Here is a 19,945-nt window from a genome sequence, read left to right on the forward strand (position 1 = left end):
CTTCCATCTTTGAATGTCATTTTTGACCTTAACTAGAATACTATTAAATTGTCTCTGGCAATCTTATGGATGTTTTTATATATGGTAATGCCCAAATAGATGAAAGATTCCTTAATAGGAATAAATGAGGGAATTGAAGAATTAACCTTAACATTGTTAATTGGCATTAAAACAGATTTGCTCCATTTTATTTTGTATCCTGATAAGCTACTAAAATTATCAAATTCCTTAATTATACTAGAGACTGAAACATCAAAGTGGTCTAAATATATAATAATATCATCAGCGTATAATGAAATACAATGATTATGATCATGAATCTTAATCGATACCTCAGATTTCCCGATGGCTTGTGCTAAGGGTTCAAGAGATAAGCAAAACAATAAGGGGGAAAGCAGACATCCATGCCTCGTTCCTCGCTGTAAAGGGAACGGAGGGGAAATAATATTACCAGTCAAGACTGATGCTGCAGGTGAGAGGTATAATGTCTTAATCATAGAAATGAAATGTTCACCAAAGCCGAAACATTGCAGAACTGCCCACATATAATTCCAATCTAGCCCGTCAAAGGCTTTTTCTGCATCAAGTGAAAAAACTGCACAAGGGCACAACTCAATGGGGCCTCCAAAGATTCTTTATCCACCTGTGAGATCCGAGGCAATTCCAATTGATCTAAATACTGCTTACAAACTGGTCATTAATCGCTGCAGGGTTCGTGGTGACCTGACCATCCGATGATTTTGTTGTGCTAATACAGGTGCTGGTCATATAATTAGAATATCATCAAAAAGTTGATTTATTTCACTAATTCCATTCAAAAAGTGAAACTTGTATATTATATTCATTCATTACACACAGACTGATATATTTCAAATGTTTATTTCTTTTAATTTTGATGATTAGAGCTTACAGCTCATGAAAGTCAAAAATCAGTATCTCAAAATATTAGAATATTTACATTTGAGTTTGAATAAATGACCATCCCTACAGTATACATTATGGGTATCTCTTGTTCTTTGAAACCACAATAATGGGGAAGACTGCTGACTTGGCAATGATCCAGAAGACGAACATTGACACCCTCCACAAAGAGGGTAAGTCACAGAAGGTAATTTCTGAAAGGTGTGGCTGTTTACAGAGTGCTGTATCAAAGCATATTAAATGCAAAGTTGACTGGAAGGAAGAATTTGGGTAGGAAAAGGTGCACAAGCAACAGGGATGACCGCAAGCTTGAGAATACAGTCAAGCAAAGCCGATTCAAACACTTGTGAGAGCTTCACAAGGAGAGAACTGAAGCTGGAGTCAGTGCATCAAGAGTCACCACGTTCAGACGTCTTCAGGAAAAGGGCTACCAAGCCACTTCTGAACCAGAGACAACGTCAGAAGCATCTTACCTGGGCTGTGGAGAAAAAGAACTGGACTGTTGCTCAGTGGTCCAAAGTCCTCTTTTCAGATGAAAGTACATTTTACATTTCATTTGGAAATCAAGGTCCCAGAGTCTGAAGGAAGTGTGGAGAGGCACAGAATCCATGTTGCTTGAAGTCCAGTGTGAAGTTTCCACAGTCAGTGATGATTTGGGCTGCCATGTCATCTGCTGGTGTTGGTCCACTGTGTTTTCTGATGTCCACAGTCAACGCAGCCATCTACCAGGAGATTTTAGAGCACTTCATGCTTCCTTCTGTTGACAAGCTTTATGGAGATGCTGATTTCATTTTCCAGCAGGACTTGGCACCTGCCCACACTGCCAAAGGTACCAAAAGCTGGTTCAATGACCATAGTGTTACTGTGCTTGATTGGCCAGCAAACTCGCCTGACCTGAACCCCATAGAGAATCTATGGGGTATTGTCAAGAGGAAGATGAGAGACACCAGACCCAACAATGCAGATGAGCTGAAGGCCGCTATCAAAGCAACCTGGGCTTCCATACCACCTCAGCAGTGCCACAAACTGATCGACTCCATGCCACGCCGAATTGCTGCAGTAATTCAGGCAAAAGGAGCCCCAACTAAGTATTGAGTGCTGTACATGCTCATACTTTTCATTTTCATACTTTTCAGTTGGCCAAGATTTCTAAAAATCCTTTCTTTGTATTGGTCTTAAGTAATATTCTAATATTTTGAGATACTGATTTTTGACTTTCATGAGCTGTATGCTCTAATCATCAAAATTAAAAGAAATAAACATTTGAAATATATCAGTCTGTGTGTAATGAATGAATATAATATACAAGTTTCACTTTTTGAATGGAATTAGTGAAATAAATCAACTTTTTGATGATATTCTAATTATATGACCAGCACCTGTATATGCCTTAGACTTGCCACATGTTGACCCAGTTTCTTTAGTTCCCTGATTGGTTAATTAGCTCCTCACCTGTTTCTGTTTCCCTTTGATTACGTTGATTATTTAAAGCCTGTGTTCTCCCCTCATTCTTTGTCTGCTATTACGTTTGTATTATGTGTTTTGCTACCCCTTGCTCCTGGAATTCTTCTGTGGATTATTATTAAAAAGACTATTGTTTGTTCTGCTCCTTGTCGTGCGCCTTATTAGCAAACACACCCGTAACAAGATTGCATTCTTTCAGCTTAAGGGCCAATAGGTGACTAGGTCTCTGATTCGAAATAATATTTTTGCCTAGTCCTATGTAAGATAAATTCCGCCTTTTGAGCGTGAAAGTAAATCAAATTCTTCTTTTAAAGAGGACAGCTGTGTAGCCTGTTGCTCAGTAAAATGTTGTTTTTGTAGGTTTTGTAATGATTGGATTTTATTTTCTAATTGTGTAAACTGGTGAATTTTCGCTTTGACAAGAGTAGAAGAAAAAGATATACAGAATCCTCGTATAGTACACTTAGTCGTTCTTAGTCATCTTGCAACAAACAAAAACAAATCTACCCTCCTCATCACTTCTGAGGTGTTCAATTGTTAAATGTAGCTTCCTGTTAACAAGGATAATCACCCCCTTAGTTTTATTAAGAGTGCAGGAGAAGGCTGCCAATTTATAATACTTATTCTGGAAACGTGCCACGTCAGATTGCTTTAAATGTGTCTCTTGTATCAGCGCACAGGAAATCGATTTATGGTGTAAATATTCTAATACACGAGTACGTTTCACAGCAGAATTTAGGCCATTCACATTCAATGATAAAATATTTAGAGTATGCATTGAGTATTCATAATCCCAAAACTGTATTCAGTAAATGAAGAAAAGCAAAAGCACTCCCATTCTGTAAGTAACATGTAAACGCTGGTGTGTATTCTAGATATCAAACCACTTAGATGAAAAATCCTTTTAGAAATAAGGTAAAATAAATAAAAGTGTGAATGTCTGTTGTAAAAAATAAAAGTAACACAGAAACAGGAACAACAAACAACTATAAACAAGAAACAACTCAGACTGCACATTACGGAGAACGTAGGTCTGATTGAGCAACAAAAAATGGTGATACGTGACCGGTCCACCTCAACGCAAGACATGTCCCCAAAAGGCCCACATAGTCAAGAATTATTGTAATTAAACCTACTCTCCATTAGACCCCTCCAAAAAAAAAAAAGGGTGTTAGTCTTACCAGTAAAGAGACAGTTGTGCCGGATAAATAGGGACAATATCCCAGGAGGAGACAGCGAGAGAGAGGAAAAAAAAAAAGAAGAGATTTAACAAGTGTCCATGTCCACCTTGTTATTATCCTCTCCTGGGCAGCTGGAATCGCCTCCATCCTGGTCATTAAGTTCTTCTCGCTGGGCCAAAGAGATGGAGATGGTGGCCACTGTTTTCCCGTTGCTTTGTAGTGCTGCAGCATATGTCATCTTCCCGTGACAGTGAGCTGATAAAATCCTCTGCTTTCTGAGGAGAGTCGAACATCATCTGCTCACCTTTGTGCCGTAGTTTAATTACCGCCGGATAGGTGAGGAAGGGCTGGAGACCAAGTGCTGTCATCTTCTTCAAGATTGGATTAAAGCTCTTTCTCTTGGTAGTTGAGGCTGGACTAAAGTCGGCAAAAAATAGTAGCTTCATATTGTCCTGCGTATATTTCACCGGATATGCCTGCCGAGCACCCTTCAGGATCGCCGATCTGTCATGTCATCTTAGTACACGAAAGATGAGAGTATGCGGCCATTCTGAGTTTTTCCTTCCGTCATACATGCGATGGGCCCGGTCAATCTCGATGTCACGGCCTTTCAGGGAAGGGATCCACTTGGAAAGATTAGCTCTGAGGAAGCCAGCTGCATCGCAATGCTGGGGTCAGTACAGAGTCTACCGCATCTCTTACTGTCGAGGTCACAACCGAATCCAAAGTACTTTGTTGCTCTTTAAGCGATAGCTTGATACCATTAGTGATAGCACCGTCGAGATCCTCTCCGGAGATGGTGGAATCTTTTAATTTTTTCTTTACTGGCGATTGCTCAATCTCTCTTTTCCGATCGTCTTTGACTGTTGAAGTATTCATGATGGGTTAAATAGAGAGTGGTTTGAAATTTACTGACAGGATTATACAATAGTTGACAGAGTGAGCAGAGCGAAGGATTACGCATGCATTGCTGTTGATGGGGCACGTGATCTCTCCCTACATTTATATTATTGTTTATTTTTAGGTATTATCTAAGTCATAATTTTTTTTGGGGAAAAAAGTTATTTGTCATCTACGTGTGAACGCTTCAGGTAAAATAAGCCTCTTTTAGCTGCACAGGGACCAACCTGACTCAACCAATCAACTGGAATAGTAGTTTGGCCACCAAAGAGGGTCCATTCTGTTACATAAGCAGCAGCGCAGCCTTTGTCAGAGCATAGAGGATTCTGGGAGAGCCCCTCCGGCAAGACACAGTCTCTCACTAACAACAAAGCACTTACTGTGAGCAAGGGCTTGTGGGAAATACAGACATATCGGCTACAGTACACAAGTAGAGGGGAAATATGTAACTTTATCATCGATTATTCGTGAAATGACAAAGATGGCATAAATATTCATGTAAACTTCCCCACAGTAAGGTCACAATGAAGTTAAAGAGGTCTGAAGTGTCCTCCACACCTCCTTTTCATCCTTCCATCCCTCTTTCTTTCTCTTTCTGTGTACAGATTGTGGTGAGTAAGCTCTTTAATCTCTCCGTCCTGCTCTCATTCTCTCCTGCCGTGAGTCGACTGCTAACATCCCCTCCAGCTAAACTGTGTGTGTGTATGTTCGGAAAAGCTCCTTGAATCTCATCAGGAATTCACCTAGAGTTCTCTGCACCAAACACACACACATACACTTTCTCTCAACACTCACAAAAATGATTCATATCACTTTACACAACAGGGGACATCCTCTCTCTTGCACAAACTCTCTCTCACACACACACACACACACATACACATACAGTACATGCGGTGATCCCCACTCAAGTGAAAGCGATATTAACACGCACTTGAGAATACACGTAAAGGCTCCCTTGTGTTCTTGTGAAAACTAGTATGTGAGAAGTTGTGATGAGTGTATGTGCGTGTGTGTGTGTGTGTGTGTGTGTGTGAGCACAGACTGCAGCCTGGCAGGAGGGTGATTGGAAATGTCGCCTTGGCTGCAACACTTCTTTGTTCCCTTTTTCTTTGGGTGAGTTCGAGCATCGCTATGCTCTACTCACTTTATTTTGGGTCATTTTTGGGTTACCTTGATAACATGGCACTGAAATTCATGTGTATAGTTAATAAGGTTGTTGTTGAACTTTTTCAAATAGCTTCTTTGTTTCTTTAATTAATTATTGATTTGTATTGTTTCTTTCGCCATATATATCTTGACCCATATGTACATCTCGTTCAAAAGTCTGAGGTTGATAAGATTTTAATATTTTTGAAAGTTCTCTTATATTCAACAAGGCTGCATTTCTTTTACCAAAAATACAGTAAAATCTGTAATATTGTGAAATATTATTACAATTTAAATAAACTGCTTTCTATTTTAATGTTTTAAAATGTAATTTTATTCCTGTGATGGCAAAGCTGAGATTTCAGCATCATTACTGTAGTCTTCAGTGTCACATGATCATCAGTGATCTTCAGTGTCAATCATTCTAATATGCTGATTTGATGCTCAAGAAACATTTATTATTATTATTGTCAATGTTGAAAATGCATCTTTTCTGAATAAAAATTTCCTTTTAGTGACTTATCCCATTTATTTATTTATTTGTGTTACTTTATTGTTATAAAGGCCTTATACTACACATAAATTGTATTTAGAACAAAAGTGTTTTCATATTCGTAAGTGTTTTTATATGAATACAGAGAGAGTGAATTTGTACTTAGTCTGTGAACTTTGGCTTTGACCCTTGACCTCTGTCTCAACGATTTGAAACATTTCACACTGAGACTAATATCCTGACAGTCAATTTCACACACACAGTTCCATCGATTATGTCTTGTTGTCGAAAAATATCAGTCATGATTGGTGTCCATGTAACAATAAAAGTTACATCTGAGTTCATTAGCGATGAGCTTAGTTTGGTTGAATGGTTCATTGGAGAATATTTCTAATAGTGTGTGACAGATGATGTCAGAGTCTCTGTATGTGTGACAGAGATAAACAGATGCATCATAGTGGAAAGAACATGTTTAGAGCCGTATGCACATGTACTCTCCACTTCTCTCATCCTACATGTTTGCACTCTCGTGACCTAATTACAGCACTGCTGATGATGGTTATTTTTCCTCTCTCTCTCAGTTCTTGTGTGTTCATGTGTTTTTGTGTATCTGCTATTCCCAGCATGCTTTGAGAGGCTGGTAAACAAAGCCCTGTGGGAGACAGTCTGCTGCGCAGATCTCGTATCACCAAGGCAACAGAGCCACTCCCTCCGTGAAGCTGACATTTCCGGGAACTATACGAGAGTGTGTGTGTGCCTTTATGGATTTAACATCAAGGCGAATGTTAGTACTACAGAGAGAAAAATGCGTGGAGGTTTTCCAAGAAAAAACATGCATGTTCAGAACGCCAGTGTCAGAAACGGTTGCAAATTCAGAGGAAAGTGATGATCATTTCTGTTACACAATATTTTTCCTATCGTTCAGATTAGGGCTGCACGATTATGACAAAAATCATAATTGTCGATTATTCCCTTGAGATTGTAATTGCGATTTATTAATAACGATTATTTTGAACAGATTTATGCCATTGTTTGAAGCTGCATGCCATATTTTTATATAAAATATATATTTAAAAAAAAGGCTGAAAACACTCTTCCTGAACTTTTATTGCTTTTCTATAGCATTGAGCCTCAAATGTCAACTGTACATTGGTTTGGTTTCTTCTTTAAACAAAAAAAGGTCAAATTATGCATGGTATAATAATGTTACACTAAAACTAAAATAAAAAAATAAATAAAAAAATGGTTTACTAAAGCTATATATTAAATTTTTAATTAAACAGACGAAATTTCAAATTACAGTAACATTTTACAGTACAATTTATATTATCAGGGCTCCAGACTAACATTCGAGAGCAGTGGCACCAGCACCTGATTTGGTAGCACTGAACATGTAATATTACAAGTTTTGTCTCTTAGAAATGCACATTAGAACAGGAGCTTGAGTTCAGAGTATAGCAGGAGCTTGAGTTGGGATGCAGATGTACATTTGACAGTACCATTGTGAAAACTGTAACTGCCTCATTTTTTTGTACATAACCAAAAGTACAGCACCTCATTACCATAGTAAAAAAGTAGCCTAACTATATGGTTTCTATGGTGTTTGCATTGAAAAACAGTAGCCTATAGACATTGTCAATTACAAAATAATGTACTTATATTCTATTACTCCTTTAACATATTTAGTATATTAATAATATAATAATACTCAATATGAATATTCTACTTTTCTGCCACCTTACCATTGTTAACAGTAAAATTATGGTAAATGTGGGTGATTTGTGGATTGAAACGTCTTCTAACTGGATCGTTGTTGCACTTTTTCTGCTGCTTTCCTTTCTGCATCAGTGTTGATGAGAATAACAGCTCCGATTTATTTGGCTTTAAACTAGTTTAAATGAAAGAGACGTGATTTGTACTGGAGAACTCTGCGCTGCGCTGAGTGCTTCTTACTGGATTTCACAGCGTTGTTTATCGCGTGATCGCGACTGGTAATAAACGCGTGCGCTCTAAGCTCGCGCTGCGCTGTTTTCTTTTGAGGCGAGTGGATAAAAGGTCAGTGTGGCGCGCAGTTCAAACGAGTACCGCTATTTTGTTCCGCTTTTGACACGTTTAGCGTTTAACATATCTATCATGCGCAACAGAGTGACAAAGACTATCAGTTAGACAAATGCCTGATGAGGTTAGAGAACACCTGACAAGAGATCAGAGACCATTCCTTCATCCAGAATCACTCCAGACCCTTTAGATTCCCAGCTCCATGTTGGTGCTTCTCTTCAGTTCACCTCATTCATTTTCTACAGGGTTCAGGTCAGAGGACTGGAATGGTCATAGCAGAAGCTTGGTTTTGTGCTCAGTGACCCATTTTTGTGTTGTTTTTGAGGTTTGTGTTTTGATTATTGTACGGTTGGAAGATCCAAACATGGCCCATTATAAGATTTCTAACAGAGTCAGTCACTTATTGATTTTTTTGTCTGTTGGTATTTGATAGAATCCATGATGCCATGTGAACAAGATGTCCAGGACCTCGAGCAGAAATATAGGCTCACCACATCAAAAATACAGCAGTATATTTCATTGTACACATGGGGTACTTTTTATCCCTGTGTTCACCAAACCCATCTTGAGTTTTAAGAATTCTTAATTATTGCCCTGGTGGTGGAAATGGGAATTTTCACTGCTCTAGCTTTTTTATTAAAACAACTTCACTAATTTGTGAAGCTCAATTATCTTTTGCTGCACATCAGAAATATATTCTTTGGTTTTTCTCATTGTGATGGATGTTTAAGGGAATTTGGGTTTCGTGAAACAGGAAGCCATGGCTGGATAATTTCATGTTCATAATCACCCTGGAGTGCTCATAATTGTGAATATGAATGGATATATACTTCAGAGATATTTTACTCGTAAGAATTTCTAGGGGTGCCAATAATTGTGTCCAATGCGTATTTGAGAAAACATTTATTTCATAATGATGTTTCCCCCCATTTTAAATTCTTATTATCCAATGAAAGGTTAGATTTTTTGTGAATTTTTTTAATAAAAGATCAAAAGTATTAACAATGCAGATTAATTTTCGTCTTTGATCATATTTACCAAGGGTGCCGATATATTTGGCCATGACTCTCTCTCTCTCTCTCTCTCTCTCTCTCTCTCTCTCTCTCTATATATATATATATATATATGTATATGTGTGTGTGTGTGTGTGTGTGTGTGTGTGTGTGTATGTATATGTATGTATGTTAGTACATATATGTATATGTATGTTTCCAAACTTAATGGTCATAGTTATTGTTCTTGATGTAAAGGGGCCTTGACTATCCATTGATAAGGTTGATTCCACTTTGATAATCAGGCAATTAGACACTGTTATTGTCAAGTAATCTCAAAATAATTGCCAAAAAATATTCTGTTTTTGTGTGACAAGTTAATTTTGAGTGGCTTGTAGTCATGTCTTAATTCTGCTGGTGTTGCGTAATACTTTGAAGTTTCATGCTCCACTTGGTATGACATCATTGTGCTAAATCATTTACACTATCTCTGCAGCACTGGGGCATTATGGGAAACATAAATGAGACACTTTCCACTCCTCAAAGATTAAAAACTTCCACTGATCCTCACTCACAGTATAGGTGTGAGGATCACTGTTTAGTTGACTGAGATGTGCAGCATGTTCCAGTTTTACCATTTAATTTAAGAAAAATTGAAAGAGAGAGATGGTTTTATGAAATTGGACCCTGACTGGTGAAAGTTCATACAGTGAATCCTAGAGGTTGCTTTCCGTTCCAGAGACATCTGTGAATGGCACGTTCTGCTCGAAGCTCCGGGTCTTGTGATGTTTGTCCGACGTGTCTCGTGACTGTCTGAGACGCTGGAGTCATTTTTTCCGTCTCCCTATGTGGAGAAGGAGAGAGTGAGAGAGCAGGGAATGAAGGAATGCTATGTGTGATATGCTAGACTAACTTTAGCATTCTGTCCTGTTAGTTAGTGTCTCCACTCTGGAAATTCCCAGCTCCTCGTTGCCACAACGAAAGCTCTGAAGAGGGGGATCCAGGCCGAGGCAGCGGTAGTAAAGGTCAGAGGCCATGTGTAGCTGGTGATGCCATGGAGAGAGCGGAAACAAGGAGTGTTTATGAGTGGAGATAGGGCGGCTGTTGACAGATCAGGAACACGCACTCCCTCTGTCTCTGTTTCTCTCTCTTCATTTTCCTTTCCTTCTACACTTGCAATGACCTTTGACCTTATAAATCATTATCACCCATGACGCAGTGAATAAACTGTATTAATAAACAGCACAAAACGTCTGTGTCTCATATTCAAACTTTTGCACACCATTTACAGAGATATTTGACTGTATTTTTAGTGGCACCAAACATAATCGGAGAAACAATGGCTGTTTCAAACAGGTTTCCTAAATGAAAAACCTCCAAAAGTTAATATTATTATGTCCAAACAAACACATTGCAGTTCCATCTGATACCAGTACTGGTATAGAAATTACAAATGTAAAAAATTTTAGAGATCATTTTAATTATTTTAACTGTAGCTTTTACCAAAATACCATATTTAGGCCATAATTGTTTCTACTATAAAACCAAAATAAGGCATAGTTAGTATTTAGCATTGTTATTTTTAACTAAAATTATTGAAAATCATTTGGATAAATATTATTGGTAAAATATTAGATCAAATTAATTTGATGAATTAGAAATTCTTCCTTGGCTAATGAAATAAGTTTAATTTGAAGAAAAAAATACTAAAACTGAAATAAAATTTTAATTAAATAAAAATAGGAATTAAAAAATAGAGACAAAACCAAATAACAAATTACTTTTAATATGAAAACTGAAAATGTAAAATATTTAAAGCTAATTAAATTGAATCAATAATATAAGTAATACTGGATTGTCTTTTAGTATCCCAAGTTGGATTGTGTAATTTATTAATTTACATTTTATTGTAGTGACAGTAACTATAGGAACAATAGAATTTTAAAGGGGTCATCGGATGCAAAATTCACTTTACAAGTTGTTTGAACATAAATGTGTGTTGGAAATGTGTGTACACATCCATCCTATAATGATAAAAATCCACCCAGTGTTTTTTTTTTTTTTTTTTTTTAAATCCCCTTTCTCAAATCAGGCTGTTCTGAGATTCCTGTCAAAATGACGTAGTTCTGCACAGACCGCTCCCACGACAGTTGATTGACAAGGCCGTTTTACCTTAGACCCGCCCTCAGTGAGCTGAGTGAACTGCGTGAGCTGTCATCAGTCCGCCATTGTCAACTCCGGTGCAGGCCAGACAAGAACGTCTCCGATTAAGTGATTGAAGTGTTTAGTTGTTGGATGTAATAATGAAAATAGCAGTCATCATTTACTCCCGACATCTGAGCTGCTGAAGACGCAGAGGATTAACGTTACTTTGGTTTTGAAGGGAATGCTATGATCCCCGATCTGCCTAAATGCGTCTATATTTGCACAAATCATTCGTGATCCAGCTTCGTCTACAGAAGGAGTATAAAGGTTTTTTATGAATCTTTGCAAATCGCCTTTCCTAATAACGTGCTAGTTAGCCAGTTTCGCGGCTGAAGTTTAGAGTCTGCTCATCACCCCACGGAAGAGAGAGGCGGGGCGAGCAGAGCTCATTAGCATTTAAAGCAACTAGGACTATAATGGCTTGATGAAAACAGAGCTGATTTTGACATGGTAAAGAAGGTGTTTTTTACACTACCATTGAGAAATTTTAACCAAAGTATGTTATAGACTTCTAAAGAATCATATCAAATTGTGTAAAATGGGCATCCAATGACCCCTTTAACAGAAATTAAGGGTTTTTTAACTGAAGCGGGTTTGACATGCTCAGAAAACATACTTTTGTTTTGTTTGTTTGTTGGCACAAACTGGCACACTTGCACAGAATGGTTTTGTAATGAGATCTGGGAGAAGAGTGGCAGCATGAGCAAGATAAATGCTCTACAAAGAGCTATAAATAGAGTTTGAGATGCTCTGGTTTAAACATACTGTTAGGTGCCTCTAGGGAAACGCCTGTGGTCCTGCTGAGACTACGGCATGCAAACTTCCAGATAACACTGAGAGAGCAGCAACGTTCCTGTGAAAAATGACTTCATGACTTTATCTTTACATGCAGTGTTAAGTGAGAAGAGAGATGTGTTGACTACAGACTGAGGTGAAGAACTGTATAAAAAAAAAAAAAACCCACAAAGAAAGAACATGCCTTTGATTAAACACCCTCTGTAAGACTGCTCGTTAAGCACTCTTTAATTAGACTAACGAAGGAGGCGATAATTAAAGTTGCTCTCGCCTCAGGAGCTGAAATGCCCAACCCCCATGCCACAACAGGAAGTCACAACATGTGACTTCCTGTCACTCACACCTCTGGTTAGATTGGTGATTTTAAATCATCTGACGACTTTTTATCCAAAAAGTCACAAGGGTGGCATATTTTAATATGACTTTCATGCTGCTTCATGATTTTTGGCCTTGTGCTAAGCTAACTTAGCATCTTCATTCACACAGAGGATGTGTTCTTGCCTTTTTTTCTCTGTTTGTTTGTTGTTCTATGCTCTGTCATTTGCTTTTTTTCAGCGTCTCACTTTTAAACATGTCTTGTGACCTAACAGTTTTTGAATGCAGTAGGCCTAAGTTGAAAGTGACAACCACATTTATTTGCGAGAGTGACTCCTAAATGATGAGTAATAGAACTCTCAAACTTTTTTCACTTACCAGACTCTCTGTTTGTCTCTCTCAGGTTGTGGTAACAGTGCTCTGAGCTATGATATGTACCGGGCTGGCTACACCTCCATCACTAATGTGGATTACTCCAGTGTTTGTGTGGAGAGCATGGCGGAGAGACACAAGGACTGCGCTCAGCTCAGCTGGCTGTGCATGGACGCCCGGCGACTGGCCTTCCCTGATGGTGTGTTTGATGTGGTTTTGGAGAAGGGAACTCTGGATGCCATGCTGGTGGAGGAGAGCGACCCGTGGAAGGTCTCAGAGAATGCGGCCCGACTGCTGCACCAGGTTCTCTTGGAGGTGAGGAACAACACTGAGTCTAATATTTTGACTTTAAATGGATGGGTCACCCAAAATCCATAAGACCTTTGTTCAGTGGGAACATTTCAGTTACATTGCTGTCTATGGGAGGGTCAGAAAGCTATCTTAATTTGTGTTCTGAAGATGAATGAAGATCTTATGGGTTTGGAACGACATGAGGGTGAGTAATTAATGACAGAATTTTCATTTTTGGGTGAACTATCCCTTTAAGGGTTGATTTTTAGCTGCCTGAATTCTGGAGGGTTCTAGAGAGTTAAAGCTGAAGAGGTTAATTACGTCACTGCTAGTTGCACTAAACCGAATTGTTCAGCCAAACAGGTTATCCTGCCTCAAATTTACACCATCGGTTGAGCCAGAGTTCCTGTGGTAGTCAAACAAAAAAAGAGCAAGCATAATTTTAGATAATTTTGAGTTACATTTTGAGTTAAAAAAAAAAAAAACAATTTTGAGGTCTGCTACCTGATGGGACTATTTGCAGGGAATGGATTTGGGTATTTTTTTTCTTTTTAAAAAGGTTCTCATCAGGTATAGCAGAATTTGATGAAGTTCATAATATAAAGAATATAAAGTTTAATAAATATAAAGTTCAAAAGGAAAGCATTTAATTGCAAAATAATTTGGTTACACTTTATTTTAAGGTGTCCTTGTTACAGTGTAATTATACATTTAAGTACTGAGTAATTTTAATTAACTACATGTACTTGCTGTATGGTTAGGGTTACTTGCATGTAATTATGCATAAGTTATTTTTATTATAATAGTATGTATGTAACGTGTAACAAAATAAAGTGTTACCAAAAGTTTTTGTAACATTATGAATGTCTTAACTGTCACTTTTGATCAGTTGAATATGTCCTTGCAAAACAAATATGAATAATAATTAAAACAATTTTAAATCAGAGCCTGGTCTTTGTGGCAGTCTGTACTTTTTTAAAAGCCTAATTTAAGAAAAATATTTAGTGTTTTGTGTGCTTTGGCATTTTATAGAAACATAATCTTACCAAACAGTTTAAGAGATTATTGTATTTTTAGTAGGTTTCTATATTTAAATAGTCTCATTTAAGTAGAACTTTGCAAATTGCCACCCAGGAATATTAACAAGATGGCCATAGATTTTCATAGTCGTATCGGAATTTTCGAATCATGCTGATAGTCGACTGATAGTCGAATCATATGTTTTGGGGGCGGGGCAAAATACATTACCAAGAGTCAAGTCAGACATTGGACAGTCATAATTACTGACGTTAACACACAGGGAAAATGTGTAAACGGACGCCTCGCAGATACAAACGGGGTAAATAATGTTTTATGTTTTGATTAAAAGATAGTTAACATTAAACGTCAGCGAAACCCTAACTCATCATTTATCTCATATATTATACGCTTCGTTATTTATATAACATAACGTTAATATTACGGCTTATAGGCTATCTGCTCAGAATGCCCCGAATGCACATGAACGTGTGTGCGCGGCTCTGAATGAACTCCTTTTGTGACGCGTTCTTCACGCAACAACGTGCAGAAACACGGCAACTAAACTCTAAAAAAATTCACAGCGTTTTATTATTATAGTGTTCTCATTATAATGTTATGTATATGACATAATTAATATTCTGCATTGTTGTGTTGTCCTGCTCTCGCTGCGCTGAAGAGATAGCCTAATCATCGTAGTAGTACAATGAAGCGCTTTAGTACAGCACATATAAATATGTACACGATATATAAACAGGCTGAAATGTTTTGAAATCACTCGAACTCTGCTCTGATTGGCTGTTTCACAGTGCGGCTCATTTCAGTAGCTCACACAGCAGGAAGGAAACACAGGGAGGAAAATATATATTTCAACACTTTCTTTCGCAGTTACATCGTCGGGTAATTATACTGTATATAAAATGCGGGTATCAGGGAGCTGCTATTAATATGCGGGGCACTGAAACTGCTTTCAAATGCATGATCGCTTTTTACTTTCGCTTTCGAGATTCGCGATCGCACAAACTCTGTTTATACTATGGAGCAGCAGTACTTACCACACATTTTACAAGATCAGATGCTTGTCAGTGGTGCTCAGGATCCGTAAATCATTCGCCATCATCCTCAGTCATCTCTCCTTACTCTGTTTATGTTGTAAGTGAAATCTTATGTACTGCAATGTAACAGGCTACCGCTAGCAGCTAACCATGTCCCTTTAGTGGCTTGCGTTATTTTATTAGAACGCGTTATTTGCTTTCCGTGCCTTTCTGAATACAGACACCAACCCAACCCTGCACTTCACACCCCCTGCACAGCCTGGAACATAACATTTATTTACATGATCTGCCATTTTTGCTGTTGTCCTCTTATGCCAAGGTAAATACAGTTTTCCATTCTTTGGCACCTTTAAATCCCTGCCGCCAAGATGCTCCTCTGTCGGTCACGGATTATGGAAAGTGAAACTTAAATCTATAGGGGTGGTTGGATTGATTCACGCACGTTAAAATATTTATTTAAGATTCTTTCTTTTCAGATTCTTATTTACAGCATTATCTTACACCATTATCTTATAGGCTGTATATTAACTTATTGGTAGAAAACCGGTAGTTCTATGTGAAATCAGACATTGAGCACCCCCATATAGCTAAAATGGCATGTTCATAACTCCCCGCGAATATTCGACTCTGAGATTGGTAGTCGAATCAGGCTCCTCCTATTGAAGCATCGAATCGTCGACTATTCGGGGTCACCCCTAGATGGCCACAAAGTGGACTGACTTTGAGCAGGACGTTGATGATTCTAAGCAGTATATGTTTGGCAGCTCATCAGGAGTCAGGAGAAGCTTTTCATGAATGCCGTATGAGTCAATTTTTACCTCTTGGGTCGAGATTAATTCTAAATTTGAAGAACTTCCACATCTGTCATATCTCTTAATGAAGACTGGAAGAAAATCACAGTACAGACGACGTGCTAAGAGCATCTGACTCATGTTTAGTCACATAAGGGGCCACAGATGTAAAGTGTTTTTCCTTTTATCCTTAAATGAGCAATTCAAACCTTGTGTTTTTAAAATCATAGAGGCTGAGTAGCTTTCACTCAATCCCACAATGCACTACTGCCAGAATTATTCATCAGATGTCACAGCGAGGGCCAAAAGCACAGAAACAACCGTGTGTTTTTTTTTTTTGCATGTTAAAAGGCCTGCTATTAGATGTTTTGACTGTTAAAACGCCTAGGAAATATTTCCGTACAATCTAACCTTTCATCACAGCAGAAATCACAGAGCCATTTATATTTAATCTCTTTCTCTCATGTTAATAGTGTAACAGTCAGTTCAGTTTCCTCCCTTCATAGTTTATTCATCAGTATGTCAGAGCAGCACAGATTATGTCTGCAGTGTGTGTGAGAGAGAGAGAGAGAGCGTGTGTGTTCTCAACGTTTTCAGGATCATATTAATGCCATTCACCTTCCAGAGGCATGATTTACATGATGACCACAACATTTAAAAATTATACACTCAAAAATACACACATCTTGTGTTGTTTTAGCCTCAAGAAGGAAAGATGGAGGTTATGAGCTAGAGAAAACAATCATACTGAGCACCAGTTTCTCCTTTAGCAAAGCCTGTTAAGCTGTTTTATGCTTTCGGTTATGAAGAAACAAGGTCATCTCTCCCTCTGTTCTGGTGTTTGTGGTAATTTGCAGCTTTAGGTATTAACTCAATACTGAGAGGATAGAGGAGACCAGATGTCGGAAGGGGAATAAGTTACAGATTCTGTCATGTTTTCAAACATCTTGTTAATCTGATTGTTATCTTTACAATTGTTATCTTTAACAATGTCATTTATTAAAGGGATTCTTCACCAATAAATGAAAATTGTCATAATTTACATAATTTACAAAATATATATTTATATAAGAATATATTTTGAAGAATTTTAGTGACCAAACACTTGATGGTAGCCATTGACTTCCATTGTATTTTTTCCATACTATGTCTAAGTCAATAGCTACCGTCAATTGTTACAGATCATCAGAATCTTCTTTTGTTTTCAACAGAAGGAAACTCATGCAGGTTTGAAAAAATTAAGGGTGAGTGTATATAATAACAGTTTTTATTTTGGGGTGAACTATCACTGCAACAGATTTCTGATAAAAAAAAAATATATATATATATATATATATACTATAAGGCACTGATAACTCCACTTCAGGTTGATGCACAACATTAAAACTAAATTAAACTCTGAGCCAAGTCTTGCAGTTGTGTTATTGTCTGGCAACTATTAGTCATTGATCAAAGTTTCAAGTGTATTAAATCTACTGACAGGTAAAGAATATCAAGTTTGATATCACCACTATTTGTGCTCATAATAAAAGTTTATAAAAGATAAAATGAGATTGTAAAAGGAAGTAGTATAAGTTTAGTAGCAGGAAGATCTGTAAACTGGAGGTCTTCCATCAGCACCGTGTCCTTGAGCACGACACTCAGCCTTTGGTTATTACTGTGAGTCTTGACACATGATAGTGAGTAGAACATGATTTTCGTTTTTTGTTTGTGGCAAGGATTTTTCCAAATATTTTTTGCTTTTTCATGTAAATGTTTTTAAACTCAATGACATTTATTTTCTTTAGGATTAGCACCAATATTAAATGAATATTTTTATATATATATATATATATATATATATATATATATATATATATATAATATAATATAATATAATATAATATAATATAATATATATATATATATATATATATAAATATATAAATAAATAAATAAATACAGAGTTGGGTAGTAACTGATTACATGTAATCTAGATTACGTAATCAGATTCCAAAAATTAAGTACTTGTAATTAGAGTAAGTTACATTTTAAAATACTCGTAATCAGACTACAGTTACTTTTTTGTTGATTACATGATAACATATTATTCACACAATAGCAATACATTATTTATAATTTATTGATTCTCTCTAATTCCTCTTTTTTATCTTTTAAATTTTCCTTTCTAAAATAGTCTACCGCTTATATACACTCAGAAAGTCTTTCAGTTTTGTGGACATTCACAAATAGACTTGTCATTAGTCAAGTGGCAACAGAGGATTTGACCACTGGATTTACAAATATCATTTCAGGTTTAAGAAGTGTTTCAACATTGCATCAACTACTGATGAACACATTCATTTTTATTTGAATTATCACTCAGTAGGTTATTTAACCACGTAATATTATGTATTATTGAAAGGCTTTTGTCTTTCAGACTCATTAAAATGCACAAATTCTTGTTTTTTTCTTATTTGCAGACATTCTTAAACTTTTTGTCATCTGAACTTTGTCAACTTTCACCTAATATATTTACTTTAAAAGACAATATCTCCCTTTGCATTGAACTTTGAGCGTCATAACTTTGCAGATGTTGTTTGTGCTCAAACAGCAACATTGCACACTAACTAAAGTTATAAAAAAGTGAAATCATAATCAGTGACCCCTTTAAGTACCCCTGAGATATCACATTTGCATGTTCATGGTTCTCTGACATTGGTTAATGGTCATGTGGTGCGCAGGTAAACATAAAATATTTCTTCTTTTTTAGTAAGTGAATTATTTTGATATTTTAAATGATTTAGTTTAACTTGACATTTTTATGATTTAATTATATTTTTGCCTTTCATTAAACTCTCAAACCCCCTGCAGGTCCTTTACAAACCCCAGTTTGGGGAAACCTTGATGTAATATAATGTTTAATGCACTTCATGTTGTTAATTACAATGAAAGGAATATATTTTCTCAGTCTTTGTATTTTTACATCATTATGGTACAAGATTAGGCTATCTTGTTTAAATCAATGTGATAAACGAGTTAGGTCAAATGTAATCTAAAAGTAATCTGATTATATTACCTAAAATGTGTAAAGTAATGGATTACGTTACTGACTACAATTTTTGTGATGTAATTTGGAATCAGTAACGGATTACAATTTGTAAGTTATCTACCCAGCTCTATATATATATATATATATATATATATATATATATATGTATATGTATATGTTACAACATATATATCAGAGTTTCTGCAGATCTTAAAAAGTCTTAATTTGCGCTTTCACAACATAAGGGCTTAAAAAGAGCTTCAATTAGGGCAGAAAGTCTTAAATTCGTGGCATTATATGTGGCATGCATTGAAAAAATTAATGAATGAACGTCTATGTCAGTATTTTTGTTTTAAAATGCAAATGTCTAAATATTCATAAATAAAGATACATTTACTTGAGATGCAAATTTAAAATGAAGTCTTGGAAAACTTAAATTCAGTGAGCTTATGCTGATAACAAAAATAAATATCTGTATATTTCTGGGAATGAAAGCTAGTTTGCCCTTAGAGTTAATTTAATTTTTTAGAGCCCATTGGCAGATGTTTGTTCTTGTTTTAATCATAAACTCACTTCATTTCTGATCAGTTTCACTGAAAACAAGACTTCTTTACTTATATACAATAGCAATTTACAGTATCGCAGTGTTGCGGTTTTGTATATATACAGGTGCTGGTCATATAATTAGAATATCATCAAAAAGTTGATTTATTTCACTAATTCCATTCAAAAAGTGAAACTTGTATATTATATTCATTCATTACACACAGACTGATATATTTCAAATGTTTATTTCTTTTAATTTTGATGATTAGAGCATACAGCTCATGAAAGTCAAAAATCAGTATCTCAAAATATTAGAATATTACTTAAGACCAATACAAAGAAAGGATTTTTAGAAATCTTGGCCAACTG

General features: G+C 36.5%; 1 protein-coding gene across 5 annotated transcripts in view; it reads left to right on the forward strand.

The window, feature by feature from the left end:
- ece2a (endothelin converting enzyme 2a) overlaps nucleotides 1–19,945 on the forward strand; it is an 86,359-nt gene that overhangs the window by 21,803 nt on the left and 44,611 nt on the right. For 4 of the 5 annotated variants that reach the window (XM_058761553.1, XM_058761562.1, XM_058761559.1 and 1 more), the window contains exons 3-4: nucleotides 12,877–13,160; nucleotides 17,211–17,243. In XM_058761553.1, the coding sequence (XP_058617536.1) occupies nucleotides 12,877–13,160; nucleotides 17,211–17,243 (317 nt within the window). The remainder of the gene's footprint in view (nucleotides 1–12,876; nucleotides 13,161–17,210; nucleotides 17,244–19,945) is intronic. The other variant, XM_058761569.1, reaches the window with a different exon arrangement.

This window comes from Onychostoma macrolepis, chromosome 02, assembly GCF_012432095.1.
Source record: "Onychostoma macrolepis isolate SWU-2019 chromosome 02, ASM1243209v1, whole genome shotgun sequence".
Classification (NCBI taxonomy): domain Eukaryota; kingdom Metazoa; phylum Chordata; class Actinopteri; order Cypriniformes; family Cyprinidae; genus Onychostoma; species Onychostoma macrolepis.